At 37.6% G+C, this 26,107-nt stretch overlaps 2 protein-coding genes across 3 annotated transcripts in view; one reads left to right on the forward strand and one right to left on the reverse strand.

Moving 5' to 3' along the window:
- LOC134752828 (homeobox protein invected-like) overlaps positions 1–26,107 on the reverse strand; it is a 103,612-nt gene that overhangs the window by 73,267 nt on the left and 4,238 nt on the right. The window lies entirely within an intron of this gene.
- LOC134752623 (uncharacterized) lies at positions 566–24,857 on the forward strand. The gene is made up of 2 exons (XM_063688293.1): positions 566–4,906; positions 24,780–24,857. Exons 1-2 carry the CDS (start codon positions 992–994, stop codon positions 24,855–24,857), a joined length of 3,993 nt encoding a protein of 1,330 aa, XP_063544363.1. The 5' UTR covers positions 566–991.

Consider the following 26,107-nt stretch of genomic DNA (forward strand, 5'->3'; position numbering starts at 1 on the left):
GTCACGTTTTTTTTTGTTTTTTTTTTCTCAGTGCACCCACCTTGACGCTTTTCTGTTTAGCCCTATGGTTGACTGGTAGAGAATGCCTATAATGGCATTAAGTACGCCTATTGTACACTTATTGTGTGCAATAAAGTTTAAAATAAATAAATAAATAATAATATGTTATATAAGATATACCTATTGGCAACGCCATTGTGAATATTTCATACATTTTCTAATTAATTTTAAGTTTATTTTTATTATCTCATACACACCACTCGAACGCACCTATTATATATTTATACCTGGCAACATATTTTCCTATTCCCCCACTCCCCTCATTCAACCGCCAGTGCCACCTAAACCTATCACCGCGCGCGAGCTCAAAAATTGGCTCATCTAAATAAACTCAAAATCATGTGAAAAAGTACTCCATGGACATCAGTGCCGCCCTGTGAATTGTGAACTGAATAAAGTTTGATTGTGCCAAAAGAAAAAACTCAAAACTGGAGTCGGCAGGTCATCAAGTGTCGAAGGTTGGTTTTCCCGTCCTCTCCAAGTGTTGGTCCTTCGAGCCGGATCCTTCCTATATCAATATATCATTATTTCATACATATTTACAGTAATCACACACTCAAAAGTATAATTTATACGTATATTTGTTAAAAACGCACAACGTGCCGTCATACTTTAATTGGTTCACATCACGCTTATTTCATCTCATTTCGCAACTAATTATTAATAAATACCAGTTATTTTACTCATTCTATAAGATTAAAAGCATATTTTTGGTAGATCGCGCATATTTCGTAAAATCAATTGTAAAAATTTGTTCGCCGCTCGCGCGATTTATCTACCTACCAACCCGCCATATTTGTAGTTAAACTCGCCCGCAAAATTCGTCAACCTCGTCGCTTTGATTTTGTTTTACTTATATAACAAAACTCTCATTTTATAACTTTACGCAAATTACGCATACTTACCTTATTATTAACTGACTCATTACAAAATGAAAGACGACGAGGAAGTGATGATTACCTTTTTAGAACATAAAAAACAATTTCTGTTTCAAATAATTCAAGAAGTTTATAATTTAAGCTTGAGGGTTTCCGATGATGTCACTCGCACGCAGTTTTTAGCGAGGACTCAATCCGCTGATAAAACGCGTTCAGATTATATTGAAACCGTAGATAAACTTATAATTGAACAACTCAAAGTAAATCCTGAGGCTCAGCCGAGTTATAGTATTTTAAATACATTCGATGAGTTATATTGTTACGTTAAACAAAAAGAAACTATTTTGAAGCAAGAGCTTGAGGACCAAAAGAAAAATAATAATTTTAATACGAAGTTACCCCCTCTTCAACTCATAGGTTTTGATGGTACTCCTACTAAGTGGCCAGTATTCTATGAAAATTTCCGCAGTGTCATACACGCTAATACTCGCCTAACAAATGCTGAAAAGGTCCAGTACCTAATAGGCTGTCTCTCCGGCAAAGCACTCAATGTTTGTTCCGGAATAACCGCTACCTCTGAAAACTATGACATCATATGGCAAGCTCTTCTAGCAAAATACCAAGATACTAGGGTACAGGCTTCTGTCTATCTAGATCAAATGTTACAACAAAAGACTGGGCAGTCAGTCGATAATATACTTGATAACTTTTGTTCCGCTGAAGCGGCATTACAGCGCTTGAAAATTGATAACTTATCAGATTTCATCCTAACTCATATTGCCTTAAGTAAGTTGGACAAATCTATGATTGACCTGTTCGAACAAGCTCATAGACATATCGACATTCCTAAATTTAGTGATTTAAAGAAATTTCTAACCGAACAGAGTAAACTCCAAGTACTTCACGCACCGTCTCGCTCTCACACGCAAATTTATAATAATAATTCTCGCACTCAATCATTCAGTACTAACAAACCCGCAACGCAAACTAATAAAATAAAAACATTCTGTACTCAAGTTACAAATCCGCAACCTCAAACTTACAGCAAGTTTAACAACTCTGACATTCTCAGTCTCACTCAATCTCGCTCATGCAAAGTGTGTAAATCTCAACTCTCTCACCCGCTATTTAAATGTGAATATTTCTTACAACAAAATACTCAAACGCGCAACGACATAGTTCGTCAACACACATTTTGCATAAACTGTTTAGGTTTTCATCATATTAGCACATGTAAATCAACAAATAGGTGTTCGATTTGCAATAAGAAACATCATTCTTTGTTACATTACGAGACCCAGTCGAATACAACGCATTCCTTGCAATCAGCTGATTCAAATATAAACAATAATAACAACTCGGCTGGCACGAGCGCTGCTCCAGCACCGCGTCCAAGCAGTAGTAGCACATCGAATCTTCCGTCTCTGTCCCACCCGCCGCGTCAGCCGCGCTCGCCTACGGCGACTGCAGCCCGCACGAACGGCGGCCAGACAAACGATAACCTCGCGCTTTCTGTTACAATTCCCGCTCGAAATTTAAATAGTGACACTTTAGTTTTATGCCCGACTGCGTCTGTTAACGTTTATAGTAATAATCAAACGCATCGCCTCCGTGTATTCTTGGATACGGGAGCGGCTACTAATTTCATAACAAAGGCTTGCTGTGAACGCTTAAATTTAAAAGTTACTCCCGCACCCGCTATTATTAATGGCATAGGAAAAATACAAGACCGCGCGTTTGGAATAACGCAACTTACAATACACTCTCGATTCGACTCACGCTGTTCCTATACCGTTTGTTGCCGCGTTATGAATGAAATTACGGACATTTTACCTAGCGCCGAGCTAGAAATCACGCAATTAGACCATCTTCAAGGTTTGCCGATGGCCGATGATGAATATTACTTACCGGGCGAGATAGATTGTTTGATAGGTAATGAATTATTCCCCACGTTACTCGGACCAGGTAAGGTGACCTCGCCAACTTCCTCGGTTGTAGGTATCGAAACTACTCTCGGATATATCGCCGGAGGAAGGGCGCATTGTTTTCCTCATTCGCTCGAAAATAAAACTCGCTCTTTAAACGCTCACAATTTGGAAAAGACTTTCTTTTGCCAAACTGAAGATTTTGCTCTCGATCAATTAACGCAACGCTTTTGGGAAATCGAAAATGTCCCAGAAAAGACCCATTTTAGTCCAGATGACGAAGCATGTGAAAAACATTTTCAGTCAACTTATACGCGCGAGGACGACGGTACCTATACCGTTGCTCTTCCGTTCAAACACTCACCTGCCGAATTAGGATCATCTTATTCTGCAGCGAAGCACCGCTTATTAAATTTAGAAAAGAAACTCGACTCAACTGGATTACGATCCGATTATAACGCAACTATTCAAACTTACATAGATCAAGGTTATTTAATAAAGGTTCCGAATAATTTTCAAAACACTGATTCTTATTACATACCGCATAGGGCCGTTTATCGTCCCGACAAAGAAACTTCAAAGACGCGTATCGTACTGAACGCTGGTTGTAAAACCACCTCAGGAAAATCCCTTAATGATTTACTTTACGTAGGTCCAGTTCTACAGAATAATATTTTCGAATTGCTTTTAAATCTCCGCATGTTTTCAATTGCAATTTCCGCAGATATCGAAAAAATGTATTTTCAAGTGAAACTTTCTCCTGATCATCACTCATTCCAAAGAATTTTATTTAGGTTTGACACTAATTCACCGATCGAAATATATCAATTTAATCGAGTATGTTTCGGTGTTTCTAGTTCACCCTATTTAGCTTTGCGCGTCGTGCGACAACTTGCCGCAGATAGCCGTGATTCATTCCCGCTCGCCGCTTATGAAGCCGAAAACCATATGTACGTTGACGATTACGTTAGTTCAGTTGATAACGTGGATACGGCAGAAAAAATATATAAAGAGATGACCGCTATGTTCAAATCGGGAGGTTTCAACTTAGTTAAATGGATTTCAAATGATACTCAACTCATGTCGCGCGTCCCATCCGCTCAGAAAAGCCCTCTTGCAGTCAAATTTGATGATGATCCCAACGCTGATACTAAAATCGTAGGTATGCAATGGCAGCCTACGAATGATCAATTTCACTTTAAAACAAACATAGATTTTCCAGAAACTTGTACTAAACGCTCGATTCTGTCTGTCACCGCGCGCTTGTTCGACCCGCTAGGTCTAATTAGCCCGGTTGTAGCTTATATGAAATTACTCATTCAAGAATGTTTTAAACTTCAACTCGATTGGGATGATGAGGTGCCTGACTTCATTGTCTCCAAATGGAAACAATTCCACCAGGAACTTCCGCATTTATCAGAAATTAAAATACCGCGCCATATTGGCATCACGTCCAAAAATAGAATAACTTTAATCGGATTCGCCGACGCTAGCCAGCAGTGCTATGGTGCTGCGATCTATGTACGCGTAGACTCAGATGAAAACTCAACCGCAAATTCAGTAGAATTACTCACCGCTAAATCAAAAGTTTCCAACTCTAATAAAACCCTCGCTCGCTTAGAGCTCTGCGCTGCCGTGTTACTCGCAAAATTAATAAATTCCGTTCGCGATGTCCTAAGTAAACGATGCACTATAAATAAAATATACGCTTTTTCAGACGCCACTGTAACACTCACATGGATTCATTCGCCCGCTTATAAATTTCACACATTTGTAGCTAATCGTATCGCTCAAATAAATGGATACTTACCCGCTTCCCACTGGTTCCACGTTCGTGGCGTAGAGAACCCTGCAGATATTGTATCGCGACCTGTAACGCCAATAGGATTAATAAATAACTCACTCTGGTTCCACGGCCCGCAATGGTTATCCGCTCCGATTAATACCTGGCCTGTAAAGGAATTTAAAATAAATCATAATAAACAAGATGATTTACAAGAAATTAAAGTTACTTCGCTTCCCGCGCAAACTGTATTACCTACGGTCGAACCTACGCACCCAATTCATGACCTTGCTGTAAGATGTTCGACGTGGATTAAACTCATTCGCTCACTCGTATACGCATTTCGCTTTTCAAAATTACTTCACTCTCAAGGTTCCATAACTCCAAATGACTTAGAATATGCAGAATACCGCGTGCTACGCTACGAGCAAGCAACACATTTCTCTCGCGAGCTTAATGCTATTCAAAATAACAAACTAATTCCTAGTAAATCAGTTTTAAAACTGCATCCATTTATTGACGACCAGGGTCTCCTAAGAGTAGGAGGTAGACTAACTCATTCTCAATTAGGTTTCGATCAGAAACATCAAATACTATTGTCTGCAAAAAGTAGAATAGTATCGCTTTTAGTAGATTATTATCACTCGTCGAACCTGCACACTGGTCCCGCCTTAGTACTAGCATTAATTAGACAAAAATATTGGATTTTATCTGCTCGAAATTTAATTCGCCAAAGAGTACACAAATGCAACTCCTGTTTCAAACTCAAACCATTATCTACTCAGCCACCGATGGGTGACCTCCCCGCTATACGCGTCTCTCAAGTCAAGGCATTCGTACACACAGCTGTCGATTACGGCGGACCATTCTATATTACTCATATACGCCGCCGCGGAGTTAAAAGCCATAAGGCTTATATCTGTCTGTTTGTTTGCTTAACAACAAAAGCCATTCATTTAGAATTGGTCTCCGATCTAAGCACGGACTTATTTCTTGCCGCTTTCAAACGTTTCATTTCACGCAGAGGTCCTGTTTCAATTTTATATAGTGACGGAGGTACAAATTTCATTGGTGCGAAAAACAAATTAAACGAAATTTACCCGCTAATACAGTCCACTGATTATAACAACTATTTGAGTAATTACCTTGCTCAACACAAGATTCAATTTAAACACAGTCCACCTTATGGACCGCATTTTAACGGATTGAGTGAAACTAATATCAAGTCAGTCAAAACTCACTTATACAAATCTATAGGGAATCAAATTTTAACATATGAAGAATTTAATTCTATTTTGGTTCAAATTGAGGGGCTTCTTAACGGTCGTCCAATTTGCGTCCTATCATCGGATCCTTCCGATCCGACCGCGTTATCTCCAAGTCATTTCTTAAATATTACTCCACTTAAATTTTTACCCGCTGAGAAAATTGACAGTAATATTTCAAATAATATGTTAACTCGCTATCAGCTCCTAAATAAAATTGTTCAAAGTTATTGGAACCGTTTCAGCACGGAATATCTCACTTCTCTTCAACAACGCGATAAATGGAATTCACCTTCCAAACCTGTGAGTGTGGGAACAGTTGTTGTCATTAAAGATGATCACTCTCATCCTATGTTCTGGCCTCTCGCTGTTGTCTCAGAGGTTTTCCCAGGAAAAGATAATGTAATTCGCGTCGCAAAAGTAACTACTTCTTCAGGAACTTATGTCCGTCCTGTAACTCGGCTCTGCCCGCTACCTACGCAATAGTTAAGTTTAGTATAGTACAAACTTAGTTTAAAAAGGAAAATAATCCTTAGTATTAGTACCTAGATTAATTTTTTTACTCTTAACGCAATGTAGAGGAAACCTCTAGGCGCCCCGAAGTTGGCAACGCCATTGTGAATATTTCATACATTTTCTAATTAATTTTAAGTTTATTTTTATTATCTCATACACACCACTCGAACGCACCTATTATATATTTATACCTGGCAACATATTTTCCTATTCCCCCACTCCCCTCATTCAACCGCCAGTGCCACCTAAACCTATCACCGCGCGCGAGCTCAAAAATTGGCTCATCTAAATAAACTCAAAATCATGTGAAAAAGTACTCCATGGACATCAGTGCCGCCCTGTGAATTGTGAACTGAATAAAGTTTGATTGTGCCAAAAGAAAAAACTCAAAACTGGAGTCGGCAGGTCATCAAGTGTCGAAGGTTGGTTTTCCCGTCCTCTCCACCTATACTAATAATAAAGTCGGAAAAAAGGTAAAATAATGAAGTTTAATCACGTGAGACCCGGTAATGACATTAATTAAAATAAGGAAACTACTTAAATGGCAATCAATTAGCAGTTATTGCAATGAGATAAAGTTTACTATTAGTCAATGTGTTTGTATCGGCGAAGAGGATATAATAAGATGGAGCGGTACTGTCATAGTAAATTTTGTAACCACTGTAAATTCACTGCCATCTATCGACATACTTTAAAACTAAAAATGAAGATTTATAAAAATACGTTAAAATTTATTTAAATATGGATAAATGATTTTTTATTTGCATTAATTATTTTTATATGATTTTGACCCATGTTATTTAACGGATATGCGTTAAAATTATAAATAACAAACGAAACCGTCAACGCCCTCTATACGAGAGTAGGCCAAAGCTAGTGGCGACATATGAATCATATGATCGAGAATTAAATTTTTTTGATTTTAGAGGCACGTTTTTTCCTTAGACTGTATCCATCTATTACGGAGTTATATCAATCTTTGGTATCGGTAAGGTAAACTGTACCTTAATAGTCCATTACTACTTTTTACTAGGTCTAGAATTACCATACATTTGCATATTTCTTAGGTTAGTCAGTTGCGTGAGTAACCTGATATCTGTTTATCCGGTTTTGTATGTCTATTAGCGACTAGACTAGATTTATTTCTAATATGAAACAGATGAACAAACAAACAAACGAACTGCCGGTAGGCCTCCAACGAGATGGAGCGACGACCTGGTGAAGGTCGCGGGAATTCGGTGGTTGCGAGCGGCACAGGATCGGTCGGAGTGGCGAGCCTTGGGGGAGGCCTATGTCCAGCAGTGGACGTCTATCGGCTGACATGATGATGATGATGATGAAACAGATGAGCGTATATTTGTAAATATGTATACAGATTGAAATTTTAACCACTGTTCAAACTCGGCGTAGTGACTTGATACACCCCAGGCCAAAAGTATGGAAACAAGCTTTTATTTCAATAAAAAAGTGTGATATTTTAAGCGATGGATTTTATACTACTCATTGACAATTAGGTAAAAATAATAATAGAACATTTTAAAAGTAAATTACTCTGGCTGTGATAGTTGCCAATTCAACATTTTTTTCATGTAATTAAAGGGTAGGTATAATTATGTAACTTTTCCTACTTTATTATTTAGCTTTTTTCAATATTTTAGGATGTTTTGATATTAAGCGTGTATTTTTAATCTTTTAGGTTTGCCTAATGTAAGTCTTAGTTTACAAATATATACAACAAAGATAGAAACATTGAGATATTAAAGAAAACAACTTTGTTTCCATACTTTTGGCCTGGGGTGTAGGTCAAACTGAACAACTTTTATTATGAGGCCAATGCCGAAAAGTGAAGAAAAATTTGGCTGTCCCATAGAAATCAGTTGCTCATCATCAGCCGGAATGTATGAAACTGTAATTTTTTTTGTTTCGCGATTTCGGCATTGGCCCCATAATAAAAGTTGTTCAGTTTGACCTATCAAGTCACTACGCAGTGAACGCGGTGGTTAAAATTTCACCCTGTATACATATTTACTATACGCTCATCTGTTTCATATTAAAAATAAATCTAACAACACTAACATCAAAACTCGTTAACATATTTAGGCTGTAAAGCAAAAACACACATACATACACTTGAGATACATTTCAGAGGTAGTCTGGTATAAAACATATCTCATGTAATGATAAATTAAATCATCACATATATGTTCTTCATCAATCATATTCAATTTGCAAAATAAACGCATTAAATATAATGATGTTTTTAATATGGTCAGTGTATACACACCCTTATATTGTAACCATAGATCACCTCCTGTAGAGTGTCGATATATGTCAAATTAAATTACATGGCCTAAGGCCCACCATACAAGAAAAATGCTATTTGAATTTGAAATAAATAGTTTTAAAAAAATGTTTGTTCTTTTGTTATTAAAATTTCTGGGGTGCTTCTTGATTTCAGTAATCAGTAATTTATGTCTTTCATAGGTACTATAAGGTCTTAAGGTCCGCAAATTAAGCACGTAACTTACAATTTATTTAACTAATAATATTACATAACATACACTTAATCTCAATATAAATATGGAAATTTAACATCATGAGAGGGCCTCCCTTTGCCTAGCATTTCAATCGCTTCTCGCGCAACTCGAGGATAATAACGGCGTTCAGTGAAGACAACTTTTGGTTTATGAAGCTTATATTAAAGCTAAGTTATCAAACGTTATCATGCTAAGTAATATCGGCTTCCTTACAGCTACCACGACTTCGACACTGACATATTCGCTAGCGTCTGCGTAACTTACTTTCTATACATCTCGCTCGCACTAATATAATGCCAGTACGAGCGAGATGCATTGAATGTTACGCACATGCTAGCGTATATGTCAGTGTCAGGTCAGAGTCAAGCTCGTGGTAAGGCTACATAGCTTTATCAAGTGTTAAAAAAATTAGCGTCACGTACCCGACACTTTTCTGCAATGCCCCATCGTGTGGTAGGTAATCTATGACGACAAGATTAACCGAAATCATACCTTAAAGTCACTGTAACAAGACTCAGTATCGATAATTCGTGGAATGAATGAACTATATAAAGTACTGAGTGAATGATAATGTAATGGTTATTACTTCTACTGAACAATATTGACGACTGAGAAAATGAAAGGAATTTTAGAATGTTGAAGCGACATTCGAACTTGAAAACGCTGATTTTGATATGATATTGACTTTATAATCATAATCATTTATTTCGTAAATGCACACAAAACATTACACGTCAGAAACAGTTAAAGAAAAGAAAAATACATTTTCTATCATCAAAATAAATAACAATAAAGAACATTCATTTTAAATAAATTAAATAATACAATGTCAGTGTTAAATTAGTAATAACAATAATGAAATATAATGACAGTTAGATTAAAAATTACAATTAAACATTACAAAATGCACGTATGTCATAAAAGGCATTATTAATTAATCATTTATTTAATGCTGATGGGGCTGTCAAGGTTCTGCAGCGCCTCGACGATGTTTGCTGAGGCGCGCACAGACGGTTTCCATGCTATCTTGCGTAAGCGCTCAGCCTCCTTAATGCAAAGAGCCAGAAGCAGTCCCAACAGTTTTCTGAAAGTATTATCCGACAGGTACGACTGTCGAATATGGAGGCACCTGGTGGTCTTAACTGGGCGACCTGTATGTTGACCTGTATGGCGTTTGGTTCTTTTTAGTTGTAGAATAACTTATTTAATTACTAACACTTAGGTACTTAGCTTAAGACAAACTAACAAAATCTATGGATTGTTATGATCTGCAATAAATGATTATTTAATTTAATTTTTAATTATTTGTGGAATGAATTATTATTTTCTATGTTTTGCATGTCACTCGGAATGGCATTGTAAATTATTAGTAATGCATCTCACAACAATATGAAACTACGAACGAGAACTGCAAGTAAGGAAGGAGGCTTATAATGAGGAATTTCGTACAGACTCGCCTGTTCCTATCTCTATCGCACGCGCGTAATTATATTGCTGTCTCGCTGGCATCATGCGGCGGTCAATGACACTGCGAGCGGGACAGCTATATAATTATGTGCATGCAATAGAGATAGCAAGAGGCGGGTCACTGTGCGATATTCTTCGTACTTAGCGTACAAAATTAAAAACAGATTTTAAAAACCCTAATGCCTCTTCTGGAGAATGACAATGACTAGGTTAGGGTTGTCACTTGTCATCAAGGGCCTGACACTCTTTGATAGAGAAAGATAGTCTTATTGCGATTCCTATAAGAGGAAAGAGAAAATAGTGCCATGCTTTGTCCTTATCACAGACCGGGTGGCATCGTAGGTAGGAGGCGATGGCGAAATACCGAAATTTATAAGAGTGAAAGAGAAAAAATCCTATGCTGCCCAAATTTTATATGAATATTCTTTCTCTTACCCCCGGTCGCTCGGTGGCGCGTCTATAACTACTTGTATATATGTAGTATGTCTATGCTTGTCATAGTGTGTAGTTGTCTAGGGTTGACACTAATTTACAATATTTAAGTCAAATGAACTGGCTGGACTCGCACACTGAGGGTTCCTTGAAAAACCGAAATGATTTTAAGTTTCAAGTTGAGATGTGTATATTGTGTATCTATGCCTGTTTCACCTGTTTGAGGCATCGTAGCTCCTAAACGGACTAACTTTTTGTGACACAAAAACCATCGTAGGGTTTGGTTATTGGTTCATTCAAACTCACTAGATAGCGCTGTTTTAATATTGTCTGGAGTTTTTAAATTAAAATTTACTTCCAGAAAGTATATGTAGTTAGAAAGGTCGTATTTCTGTCGGCTTTTTCCGATTTCGCGTCGACATTTGGTGGAAATATTCGCTGTATTGGGTAAGTTCTTGGTAGCTCAGATGGAAGAGCACAGGGCTAGCGATCCGGCGGTAGTCCCACCCAAGACAGAGAATGTTTCCACTTTTAATTTATTTCCAGTATGGGGTCAAAAAAGGAGTGTACAGGTTTTTAAAGGGTCGGCAACGCGCGTGTAATATCTCTGGTGTTGCAGGCGTCCATAGGCTACGGTAACTGCTTACCATAAAGCGGGCCGTATGCTTGATTGCCACCGACGTGGTATTAAAAAAAAAAGCTCGCATCGTTCGCAGACGTTTCTGCTAAATAAAAAATTATTAGTTTTGCCGATATTGAATTCTAATAAATCAATTCAATATCAGCAAAACGAAAAAACATTACAAACTACTTCTTTATTAATAGCGATTGAAAACCGTAACATTTTATATTGGTACGTTTTCCATGCATTTCACAATTTCAGACTTTTATAATCAGAAACGTTTCTATCATAAATCTGAATGACGCGAACGAGACATTTATAGTCGGTTAAGACATAGTAATCATAACTTTTAGTTATTTATTATGTAAATTCGGAGAATGTAAACTGATTAGAAGTTCGATTCTAATTTAATGATTTGTAATGCTTATGAACTGGTTTTGACACGATCTCGGCTATTGTCTTGGTGGTCTCCCGCGATACAGGCCTGGCCTAGTGCGGGGACCTCTGCAATCTCTGTATACGCACTTATATGCGCATTACTATTAATTCCTGCTGTTATTTCTGACTTTTCTTTTTCTTTGTGCAATAAACAATCTTTTATCTTATTTTTATCTTTATCTCACGCACGCCTTCGTTGCCCATGCATCAATAAAGGTGAGCTATCTTCATGGTAGTATAAAATCCATATTAAATGTCCTTAACGGGTCTAACTCGATTAAATTCCATTATTTTCCTTTTCCTTATTTTCATTTTCCAGACACGCCTGGCGACAATTTAAAAATGTATGGTATAAAATCCAATTCAAACCCATAAATCAGAATCAGCCTTCAGATCATATATTATTATTTTCATCAGTCTTTGGTTCCATCCCTCTTTGTGTTTAGTTCTGTTATCAATACTAAATAAATAATTATAATTGGACGTTGAACTGGCAATTCAGATTGTGGGTTCGAATACCGCGTTGACCAGTAGCATTTACCACGACTGCCTTAGCAGTGTCAAACTGACATATTCCTCTTAGTGCCTCGCCCGAGGCAATGCGGACGAGGCACGTCTACACGGACCGAGCTGCTTCGCACGGCAATTTCCTCGCGAGGCTGCTCGCTCTGTGTGGACCCGCCTATTACCATTATCACGAATCACATGTATCCTAATCCCAATCCAATACCCACTTCCGAAGCCCTTCCTTTTCCTAACTTTGTCCCGGCATTTTTCCCCGGCAAACTAACCCCAAGAATTGGCATAGGTAGGAACTAATTTTTACAAAAACTATTTCCATTACAGCCTCTGACCTTTCAAACCAGAAAGAAAACTAGGCCTTATTGGGAGTCCGGTGTCCTCATGATGTTTTTTTTTTCACCAAAAAATAGGCTGTGACAGACGGACAGACAGACAGACGCACGAGTGATCCTATAAGGGTTCCGTTTTTTTTCTTTTGAGGAACGAAACCCTATAAACGATTCGCAAATATCAAATATCATTGGTACGAGCCAGGATACGAACCCGCGACCTTCGGTTTGATTGACAGTCGAACGCAGCTAGGCCACCAATATGCCATAAGTATCCTATTCTAATTAGATTACATCATACTAATGTGTTATTCATTACTTTCCTTTTACACTAATTACATAGTAACGTAATAACCACAAATGATATTATAAACTATACACAGACAAATAGTTTCATAATGAATGTACCGTAGATGGCTTCTTTTGCGAAATGTCAGGTCGTTGAGTGTACAGAATACGCGATGGGTTAAGCGCGTTCCACACTTAGCGCGCGGATAGCACCCGGAACCCACAATTAAGCGCGAAGCACAAATCAAATGTAAAGTCGATATACCGATATTTGAATCATATTGGAATCATATCATTCGTGCGTTCATTTCGTTCTGACTTGTCCGCACATCCATCTGATCCATCCGAGACGCCCGCGCGAATTACAGCTAACTGATCTGATATGATTCCAATATTATTCAAATATCGGTTTGTCGGTATAGTGAATTTCCGCTCTTAACTAGATCTTATAAAACAAAGTCCCCCGCCGCGTCTTTCTGTATGTATATAGGTATGTATGTTCGCGATAAACTCAAAAACTACTGAACGGATTTTCATGCAGTTTTCACCTATCAGTACAGTGATTTTTAAGGATGAATTAAGTGTATAATTTGATTTGTTAAGGTTTACCCATGCAATTATAAGCGTTGCTTAGTTTGAGGTTACATCGATCTGTGTAAGACTGTCCCCAAATAATTATATATTTCTTTATTCTACTGCTACTGGCAAAATTGGTTTCCCAGACTATAAAATTCGTTTTATTTTATATAGTACTAATAGATATGTACTACTTATACTTATCTACGTTGTATGTTAATATGTATGTACATGTGCCATTTCGTGGCACTTTTTCTTTTTTATGTTTCTCTGTTGTATAATTTTCTATTTGTGTGTGCTAACGAATAAATTATTTATATTCTAATCTATTCTATTCTACATATAGTTGTAAGCCCATATACCTTATCTGGACAGCTGCTCATTGAAATATACGTTTAATTTCTTTCAACGAGTCTTGCACCCTATAAAACAACAAACTGTTCTCCGAAACCTACTTTATATTCATATCAATCGTTATAATAATTATCAAAGCAATAACAAAACGCAATTATAAAACAACGCCGTATTAAGTCGAACTGTTTTTCTATCTCATTCTTATTTGGAATTTTCTGTAGGATAGAACGGGTAGGATAGTTCTTCGCGCTTAAAATGGCTGACTGGCCGTAACTGTTCCATAGATAAAGTTTTTTTTTAATGAATTAATAAGTGTTGATGGCAAAGGCAACTCAGTTAATGTCACAGTGACACTTCAATGACATATTTGGAATTAATTTATGTACTTATTAGTGCGGTGTCACATTTTTGTGATAATTTTGCGTTTTTGCGCCATTTATTATTTCTTAGTATATTCTGTGTAACTATTAAGTGCAAAATGGACACTTAACGAGAATATCGAGCTATAGTTTGTCAAAGGACTGTCTCATTTCAAACATAGACAGAGAGAATCATACTATCTTTGTCTTACACTAGTACTAGCACCCAAAAGAAAACGATGAGTATAGTTTTTTTGTTCCTATTTACTGACAAGATTTGCTTGACCAACTATAAATACCTATAGGTACCTACTAAAGCTCTAAAGATAAGGCTCTAAAGGTAGGAATAGGGTACCTAAATGCGATATCAAGCTAATATGGTAATTTCGTACCGTATTTATTTAATGAGTTCCCGATACAATTAAAATTAATATGTATACATACTTGGTTAATATCCCCTATTTAAGTATTTTATTTAAAGGTACTTATATCCCTAAGCACAGAATAAATAAAAGTACTACCGTACAGAAAGGAAACTTCCTACAAAACCGAAGTTTGACATTCCTCTACGTCACACCCATACAAGTGAAAAAGTTTTCACACTAAAACGTGACGTAATGGAGTGGACATTTTGGGACATCTTTTTTTAATGGCAGGATGGAGAATGCTGTCGTTTCTGAGTAGAATGCCCAGTAGAAAGCCCAAGAACGTCCAGATTTGAAAGAATCAGGTTTTTAATATTTATTTTAGAAAAGCCCATTTACGTGTACCGTGTAAATTAACTACTATGAACTATGAACGACACAGAATAAATAATAGTACTACCGTACAGTAATGACACTTCCCAAAAAAACTAAAATTTGACAGTGATTCAGGGACGAATCATGTTGTCCCTTTCTAATGTATGACACTATCCCTTTTGGCTACTTAGGGTTGTCAAAATTCAAGTCATTATCTGTGGTCGTGCACGCAAAGGGACGTCAAGTTATGCCAACCCTAATAATTCCTCGGAGCAATGCTGAGCCGAACGGAGCCGAGTTTGCCCGAAGCGAGGAGATTCGCACCCCTGCCCTAAGGCCCCTAAGTACAGACTAGTTAGTAATAACCTAACCTAACCTAGTAAGGTAGTAAGTATTAACTTGACCTAATTGCAATCAGCTAACACCTATCAACCTATAACAGTATTCACCAAAAAAAAACCAAAAGTAATAACTGAACAAAACGCAACATGCATACTCTGGCAAGCTGGCTTTATCAGTAGAAAAAGACGCCAAATTTGAAAAATGTTGGCGCGAACGATCCATCTCTCGTACAAATTTTGAATTTCACGCCTTTATCTCCTGACAAAGCTGGCTTGCAGAGTATAAAAGCCTCCCTCATAGGGATAAGTTCGCCTTTGTACATCTTATTATTTGTACCATGTAATTTTTAATGTGTATATTTGTACAATAAAGAGTTTACTACTACTACTACTAAAAGCTAAATAAAACGCAACATATAGTTATAATTAGGTTCTTTACAAGGCACCGGGCGGTTATCGCCGATCGGGCTGTAAATCGTGCCGCCACAATAAACAACCTGCGCGCGCCATCTAGCGCTGCCGCAGGGAAACCGGTATCTGTGGTTGCGTTTTATTTTTTATAACGGTTTCTGCCAGTAAGATTTGAAAGAATAAGTATAGTTTGACCCTCTCTCATTTCAAACATAGAAAGAGAGTATCATACTGCCTTTGTCATACACTAGTACTAGCACCCAAAAGAAAGGTATGAGTATAATTTTCCTGGTTATTACTGACAGAAGTTGTGGTAGCCAGACTATAAACGCGATTTTTGTCGAGTCTAATTGGAATTAATGGAATCGCAATTACCTACCGTCAAAAAGAGGATAAAAAACTTCAGGGTCGTACTAAAAATATGTGTCAAATCATACCTAGTGTACAACTTAAAATAAAAAAATGATTTAACAACGTTTTTGAACTGGTTTTGATACGAATTTGATGATCGTCTTGGCGATTGTCGCGTATGTAACCTTTCACTTCGTTTCATACATACATACATACATACATATAATCACGCCTATTTCCCGGAGGGGTAGGCAGAGACCACGGATTTCCACTTGCTACGATCCTGACATACCTCTTTCGCTTCCTTCACTTTCATAACATTCCTCATACACGCTCGCCGGTTTAGGGTGCTCTTGACCTGGCCTTTCTTCAGGATTTCCCCGATCTGATCAGAGAAAGTCCGCCGAGGTCTGCCCCTTCCAACTCCCGTTTCTACCTCTCCCTTATACACTCTCTTTGTTAGCCTTCTTCCACTCATTCTTTCCACGTGTCCAAACCATCTCAACATACCTTTCTCAATTTTTGTCACTACATCTTCGCTCAGTCCACACTTTTCCCTTATCACACTGTTCCTAATTCTATCTTGTAATCTCACACCACACACACTTCTCAACGCTCTCATTTCTACTGCATTCACTTGGCTCTGATGCCTCTTCTGCCATACCCAACTTTCGCTACCATACATAAGTGTAGGCACCAGCACCCCTCTATGCACAGCCAACCGTGCCTTTTGCGACACCTTCTGGCTGCTCATAAAAGCGTTAAGTGCCCCATTCACGCGATTTCCAGCACTCACTCTCCTTTCAATATCTTTATCATGCTTACCGTTCCTAGTGAATAATGTTCCCAGATACACAAACTCTTTCACTTGTTCTACTCTTTCTTGACCAATCAAAATTTCACAGTTTGTCATATATTCCTCCTTTTCAAATACCATAACTTTCGTCTTACTTACATTTATTTTCATTCCTTTCCTTTCAAAAGATCCATGCATTCTAGTTACCATCTCCTGCAACTCTTCACCCGATGACGCTAGCAATACCAGGTCATCAGCGTAAAGAAGACATTTGACGGGTAACCCACTCATTCTCAGCCCACATTCATCATTTCTCAAATCATGCAAACTACTGTCCATGAACAGATTAAACAGCCACGGTGACGCTACACACCCCTGCCTAACACCCTTTTCGATGCTAAACCACTCAGTGTACGACCCGTTTACCCTCACACAAGCACTGGAATCCTCATAGAGCGATTTCAGTGCCTGAATGAGACGGCCGCTCAATCCATACACCGACAGTACCGACCAAAGTTCATTCCTTACCACTCTGTCATAAGCCTTTCCAAATCCACGAAAGCGCAATAGACCTTCTGACCTTTGGCCAAATACTTTTCGGCTATGCATCGCAAGGAAAAGACTTGATCCGTACATCCCATACCCTTTCGGAATCCCGCTTGTGCATCCCATACTTTCTCATCGGTTTCTTTCACTACTCTTTCAATCAATATCTTTGCATACAATTTGCCGACGACGCTGAGTAAGCTAATGCCTCTGTAGTTTTTGCAATCCAGTTGTGATCCCTTTCCTTTGTAAAGAGGTACAATGATGGCTTCGTTTCACAAGCGCCAATCAGCATGAGCAATCTTCAAGATGGTATCAAAATAAGGTCAAAACCATAACAGGTTCTTAAATCTGAATGGGGCTCATGGATTAAGGGCTAGCCCCGGAAAATAGTACATGTACATGACAGTGAGAGGAACGAAACTTGACAGGTTTGCTACATTATCCTAAAACGCTATTTACTGGATTCAGGCATCTGGCAGCTATTTATTGGTGGACACTGACAGATCCAATCCATATCGTATCGAGATCTAATTTATGAAGTTTATTAAAATTTGAATCGGGCCGATAGTTTATTTAATTTTGGTCATTAGCTTTTTGACTATCTTACTATCAGGTAATCCATATCCATGCGAAAGTGTGTCGGTCTGTCTGTTACCTCTTCACGCTTAAACCGCTGAACCGATTTAGTTTAAATTTGGCATAGAGATAGTTGGAGTCCCGGGGAAGGACAGGATAGTTTTTATGTCGGAAATCATCCCTAAAGAGTGAAAAGGGGGGTGGAATTGAAAGATTTGATGTCAAGCCTGATAATTGATGTCAAGCAATGAAGCTTCCCAATTAGCACAAATAGCTGTGTAGCAGCTGAATAATGACTGGGTAAGAGATAATCAGTTACCCAGACATTATTCGGCTACTATACCTAGATACAGCTACTGTGCTACTTGGGTTATGCTCAAATTTAATGATTGCTATTACACTTTATCCAGGCGCTAAACTTACGCTAGCTGCTGTTACTGATTCCACGCAGGCGAAGTCGCGGGCAAAAGCTAGTATTTCATAAAATCCAATTGTCTTGTGTCTTGTATTGTCTCTTCCCGAAAGTTAAGGATACCAGAGCCGTGAGAGACTTATTTCATTAATAACGGCCAAAACTCAATTTTAATTTGGCCAGTATTTATTGTGGCAATTTGTCTCCTGTGTTAACACTGTGTTAACTTTCAGGAACACATAAGATACATTATTGTACATAGGAACCAAAATCAGGAACCCAATTAAGATATAATAACTTGTTACAATTTTTGATCATTTTGATAGCCAATTACTAAGGCTATGATCAAGGTTGTATCAAAAACATAACAAATTGTTTAAGAATCCCCGGCAAGCTCGACCGAATTTCACCTTCCCATGCATACAAACGGAGGTTCGTTCTCATTTTAAAACTACGTGTTGTATTGTAATGAAACTTTGCACATACAATGACATGAGGTATATCTAGGTCTGTAATTAGTTTATTCAGTTCCAGTTTATAAAACAAATGAAATAGAGCAAAAACAAGTTTTGTATGAAAAACTTAAATTAGCTGTATTTTTTTAACTATTGTATCTGAAGCTACATAAACTAATTACAGAGATAGATATACCTTATCCTATTGTAAGTACAAAGTTTCAGAGAAAACTAGCTAGTCGTTTTAAAATGAGAGTGTACGTTTGTATGGAGAACCGAGCTTGCCGGGGACTCTTAATTAAAATCGACCTCCAGGTTATTTAAAACTATGTACTTACCTACATAAGATCGTATAATTGCATTCGTTGCTACTACATCAAAATGAATGATGGTTTCCGTAACAAATACCTATATTATGTATCAATCATGTTACAAGTCATTACCCCATCCTATCATGTTATTACAGTTTAATTTAAACACAAAATTGAGCGTAGCGAATGCCACAATGGGCATTCTGTACGTTGGTCTGGTCTACACTACACTTTTTGTTGGATTTGAGATTTTTTATGTTATTTGTACTCAGAATCACGAGCTTTTTCGATCTAAATAGAAAAACTCCCAAAATTTCCAGTCCGTAGCCGCCATACAAAGTTTATTACAGCCACTGTTTAAATAAACCGTTACGCCACGGAGATTCAGTACCCATAGTAACTATAGTATATTATGCAACAGTTGTATAAAAAAACCGGCCAAGTGCGAGTCAGACTCGCGCACGAAGCGTTCCGTACCATTACGCAAAAAACGGCAAAGAAATCACGTTTGTTGTATGGGAGCCCCACTTAAATATTTATTTTATTTAGTATTTGTTGTTATAGCGGCAACAGAAATACATCATCTGTGAAATTTTCAACTGTCTAGCTATCACGGGTCATTGAGATATAGCCTGGAGACAGACAGACAGACGGACAGCGGAGTCGGAGTCGAGTACGGAACCCTCAAAATGGTAACGGAATGGAAATTAAAACTTTGGAACACTTTTTTTCTAAGGATACAAAGAGTTCTTGATTCTGAGCAAAAATATTCTTAACATAAAAAAATCTAAATAAAAAAACGGGTCCAATGTACCTACAACTTAAAAACAAAATGACAATGCATAAAATTAATTTTGAACAAGCAGAAACGTCTGCGATCGATGCTATTAAGCTTAGAATAAATTTAAAAGTGGAAAAATTACTGCCTTAAATTAATTTTTGTTTAAATTTAATGCATAAAATTGTTTTACGTCGTATTTTCACGGAAACGTACGAACGTGTCTTGCTATTTCAGTCACTCTCGGTACAAAAAGTACTGAGGTTGATTGAAGTTGCATGACAAATACGAACGTTTCCGAGAAAATACGATGGAAAACAATTATGCATTACATCTGTATTACAGTTTATTTTAAAGACAAAATTGAGCGTAGCGAATGCCATAACAGGCATTCTATACATTTCTACAGACAATATGTTTTGTTTACCATATTTGTCACTGTCAATGTCGAAGTATTGTTATTGTTAATAATTAAATTATCACAGGTGTGGTATTACGTGCGAATGTTTGTTTAGTGTTAATAAATTTAATGTGTCAATGTGAGAAAACTGACATAAATATTACTTCTACACATAAAGGGCCCTCCACACTAGTGCTCGAATCGCGGCGTTAAGCCGCGAACGCGAGTGTGGACTCTAGTTCGCTAATCAGCGAAATCGACTCCACACTCGCGTTCGCGGCTTCACGCCGCGTAGTCTGTAGCGCGCTTAATGCCTTGACGTAAATGCGTATCGTTCGTAAACAATATTCAACACGAAATTAATAATAGCTGTCTTATAACAATTAATTAATATTATAATACAATAATGGAATTAAAAGACAAAACTCCATGTAACTCCCAACAATGAGGCGGCAACTGAGTAAACGAAATTACGAGCGTGCGTTAAATATTAATTATTTTTATCGCTTAACTTTAAACTTGGGTAAATTCATTCGACCCACTCACCAAATATCTACCCTATTACCTTTTCTTAATACTAAAATTGCATAATCTGAAAGATGGATTTACCCGAGTTTGAAATTAAGCCACTCATTTCCGAGTGAATAACTCATATTATTCAATAAATACGCCAAGCTTTTGTTTTTGAACGTACTTTACGACCTTTACGTCACTTATTTCGTTTCAATGTCTGTCACATGGAGACTATATAAAGGAGCCAAATCTCTATGTATGAAAAGTGTCCATCAAAAAACAGTAATTAGGCGGCGCCACCATACACCGAAATACTATCAAAAACAACCTACGTAATTTGGTCGGGTTATTTGTTGCCTTATATGGTTCATGTTATACTCATGTCCCAGAGCCTAACTAGCGCCACCGGAGAGATTAGGAACTATTATTTAAAGCTGAAAGCGGTCACTTTTGCAACAATTCTGCTATAAGAGATTGGCATCCTATCTATACCATCCATAGTCTGTCATCGCCTAGTTTGTCATTTGATTTTGGAGTTCCGTAGGCAAAATACGTTTTGGCCTTAGGAACTTACTAACAAACAAACGAACGTAAAAAGCGTAATCTGTCAAGTATGAAATAAAGGACCGTTTTGTTTGTCGATTTTTTTTCGTCAGATTTAGATAAAATTTGGTGAATAGTGGATAGATCCCTATTCTGTACAATATAAGCACAATTTCACCGTATTTCCTAAAAAACCTGAATGAGTTACGAAAAAGTATCATATATTATTTTCTTAACTCGACATTAAATTACATGGGTACATTTTTTTTGACACAAACTTCGCATTTTTTCCGCCCAGTATGCGTAGGGCCCAGAGGCGCTCTTCAAATCAGCCAATATGTATCCAACTCTAACGGATAAAAATCGACCTATTAGAGAACTACAGATTCTCATATTTCTCAATAAATAGCCCTAGCGGTGGTAAATATATGTGACGATCAGTGTCGCCAGATGGTCACGAAAATCGCATTTTTCGTGACTTTTGGCATTCCGTGACATGTGCGACAATATGCGTGACTTATGATTTGGCGGCACTAGGTCGGTTTTCTTTTTTTTATGCAATAAGAAAAATTTGACTTTGCAACAAAAATATGATTTTTCATACGAAACGTAACTTACGACTCAAGAGCCCTGGCAACACTGCTGACGATATCACGTGTCTGACTATGAATCAAAACTCAATAGGGTAGACATCTAGGCGAGATTCTGTCTAGATTTTATTAGGAAACCTGACTCCGGCTTTAATTCAATAATTTATTACTGTTTAGGCTTCAGTTAAGCACAGATAAAATATAGGATTAATGGTAAAAGCTCACCCGATCTCTATTTGACAAGCTGCTTAGCAATAATAGCCTCAGATCATTTTATATTTACGTATTTGTTTGTGACCCTACTGAAGTGCCCTCTATCGGTTCATGTTCTAGGGAATAAATAAATAAAAAATATTTTGACGTGTTATTTTAAATTGTAACAGTACCTACTATGTAAATTTCAAACATAAATATAAATTTCATTTAGTAACGTACAATGCCATCTAGCAGATCATTCAAGAATATCACCACCGCTCAAACGTATTTAGGCACCCGCAATTTTCACCATACAATTGTATACAAATATTATTTTCAAAATCATAGATACTGTTCGATCGCAGGCAAATTACTCTCTTACATGTTGGATTGAATTTTTATTTAGGTAAATATATTGAGCCTCAAATTGTTGCCAGAGACATCCTTTAAAATTTCGAGTTTACTTTATGCAAAGAGGATTATAATTGATACAATGCCATGTTTAATGAGTTGCTGTTTTATTACGATACCTACATTAAAATGCATTAGTTTACATGTATAGTGCGATTTAAAATTGTAGAAATTAAATAAAACTGAACTAAAAAAATTCCATAGATACTAAATTGTTGCCATCATGGAGACTATATAAAGGAGCCAAATCTCTATGTATGAAAAGTGGCCATCAAAAAACAGTAATTAGGCGGCGCCACTATACACCGAAATACTACCAAAAACAACCTACGTAATTTGGTCGGGTTATTTGTTGGTTCATGTTATACCCATGTCCCAGAGCCTAACTAGCGCCACCGGAGAGATTAGGAACTATTATTTAAAGCTGAAAGCGGTCACTTTTGCAACAATTCTGCCATAAGAGATTGGCATCCTTTCTATACCATCCATAGTTGCCATGTTGCATTTAACGTCAAAAAGTGACAGTTACGAAGAAAGTGGCTCCCTCAATAATTTTCTACAATTTCTTGTCGGATTATACATATTTTGCATTTTGACCTCCATTTAAGTTTTTTAAATTACATTTGAAATTTGAATAAGTTTTTTGAGCAACAACATCAAAACGCCAAATTTTTTCATCAATTTTGTCAAACGTGGTTTTTCTAACCATCTCTACTAATAATTAATTATTTTCATGACTTTTTGCCTTTTTCTGATTTGACATTGTTGACAAGAAGAAAAACTTAATAATTAAAAACCTAAATATTGATTTTAAAAGAAAATAATTTAGAAACGAGAGGAATGTAAAAAAGTGTAATTTCCTTTCCCATGGAGTTACAAAATTTTCGTACCTCTGAGGAAGATTTTTAGGACATATTTACGGTAAAATTGCGTTTATATGTGGTATTTTCTATAAAAAGGGACCTTATTGTTTATGGCGCTTACGCCATTATTAACGATGCTCCGATAGATCAGATTAGATTTAGATTAGATGATTTATTTCATGAAGGACAATTACATTATAAGTTTGCATTAATGTCAAAAATATTAGAATTTCTATCATGATCGTCAAAATAAAAATGAAAATAACAACAATACTAATGAAATAAAATTATAGCTCCAATAAGGATTGTCAACACAATACTTACAAATCCATAATATAAGTAAATTTACAATGTCAAAACTTACACTAAACAATAAAAACCCAACACACAAGAACAATAAAAATAGAAACAAATAATAAAAATTCAATTAATCCCAATGGGAACAGTGGTTACATTGTCAGTAGGTACAAAATAATACAAATAATATCTCCCAATAAGAATCGTCAACAAACAAAGAAATAGTATTATCTCCCAATAAGAGTCGTCTTTATGATAAAGAATACAATGTTAATAAGAAACAATAAGAACGAATCAAAATGTCATTTCCATGAACTCATTTACTGAGTACAGAGGGTTTTCCAACAAAAGGGTTCTCAATTTACACCTGAATATTTCGTCGCATTGCTCGTTTCTTATCTCGGCGGGTAGGTGCTCGAAATAAGTAGGTCCGATGATTCGTGGGTTCCTTCTTGAAAGCACCAAGCGACGAGGAACTGTTCTAAGACGACCTGTGTTACGCAGTTGTTTTCCCGGACAATCTACACGAGAAAATTGAGCAATATTGTTTCTCACGTATATTATTAAGTCAAACAGGTGTTGTGAGTAGTCATTATGCATTCCGAAATAAAAAGTTCTTTACACGGGTGCCTATACTGCCTATGTTTTACTCCAGCAAGTGTACGAATTGCTCTCTTCTGAACTATTAGGACTCTTCTGGCATCAGTGGAGTTACCCCAAATGAGCGTGCCGTACGACATAATAGAATGGAAGTGAGCAAAGTACACCTGCTTTAGAGCTTCCTTCGAGATAAGTGGCTTCATCTTTCGCAACGCAAAGACTGCACTACCCAACCTGTCACAGACACTGTCAACATGGTGCTTCCAGTTAAGGTTACAGTCGACTATAAACCCAAGGAACCTACTCTCATTGCACACTGGCATCGGACTGCTAGCCATGCATGGTGGCAGTGGAATCTTCCGACCAGAGAATAGGATCACGTTTGACTTGGAGCAATTTAGTATGAGCCCATTTGCTGAAAACCAGGTCTGTAACTGCGCACAAGCATCGCTTATCTTTAGGCTTAGCTGGTCGTAAGATTCTGCACTATGGGATGGGATTCTGCACTGATATAAATACAATGCCGCGCGACGCTGTGCGGGGTAAGCGCCATCGACAATAAGGTCCCTTTTTATAGAAAATGCCCCATATTGTAAGTACTGTCAGCATTAGAAGCAGGGAAGGTGTTCAAAAGGATGTACACAACTCTGTTGTTATGAGAATAAGACGGTGGGATGTTCATTTAGAACACCTGGCCAGCTGCTCCCACCTGGCTTGCTTAGCTGGGTCCTGCTGTTGACTGTGTGTTGCACAAATATTAAATTGACATGGGTACAGCAGTACCGTCTTTGCCATAAGGGCACACGGGGCCTGTGCCCAGGCCCCCCTTCCTCAGGGGTCCCCGAAGGACAGGCAGTAACAGTGAACAACCGAGCCTGAGGGCCTACCGCGAACCACGTTCACCACATGTTGCCTCCCTGTCACACTTACATACGAATTTACAAGTGCGTCGAACGTGGTTCGCGGTAGGCCCTCTGGTCGGGTCGGGTATAAGTTTAATTCGCTGTCTTTACTTCCCAAAAGGGCCCCAAATTTTTGAGTGCCCAAGGGCCCCAGCATAGTTTAGAACGGCCCCGGGGTACGGTTACAGCTTTGTTAATGATAAGAAATTGGTAGTACACGAACAAAAAATATATACTTATAGTCTGTTTTTAGGGTTCCGTACCCAAAGGGTAAAAACGGGACCCTATTACTAAGACACCGCTGTCCGTCTGTCCGTCCGTCTGTCACCAGGCTGTATCTCATGAACCGTGATAGCTAGACAGTTGTAATTTTCACAGATAATGTATTATTTATTCGTTAGCACACACAAATAGAAAATTCCTGTTGCCGCTATAACAACAAATACTAAAACGTACGGAACCCTCGGTGCGCGAGTCCGACTCGCACTTGGCCGGTTTTTTATTCCGTAGACTAAAATGACATTTCATGTGTTGCTAGTTTTTTACGTCTTATAAATTTATAAATATAATAAAATATAATAAAATGTCCCGCAAGGAGGAGTACTTTCGCCACTTCTTTTTTCTATTTTCATTAATGGTATCACGAAAGCACTTACGTCATCATACCATCTTTACGCGGACGACCTACAGATTTATGCAGCGGCTAATATAGATGATCTTGC

The sequence above is a fragment of the Cydia strobilella genome, chromosome 25, assembly GCF_947568885.1.
Source record: "Cydia strobilella chromosome 25, ilCydStro3.1, whole genome shotgun sequence".
Classification (NCBI taxonomy): domain Eukaryota; kingdom Metazoa; phylum Arthropoda; class Insecta; order Lepidoptera; family Tortricidae; genus Cydia; species Cydia strobilella.

Bases quoted from the DNA above. Each gene is read 5' to 3' on its own strand.
- LOC134752623 (XM_063688293.1), top strand. From the start codon at position 992: ATGAAAGACGACGAGGAAGTGATGATTACCTTTTTAGAACATAAAAAA. The intron at 4,907-24,779 runs GTCGAACCTACG...TATAAACCCAAG, and splicing joins CGCAAACTGTATTACCTACG to GAACCTACTCTCATTGCACA.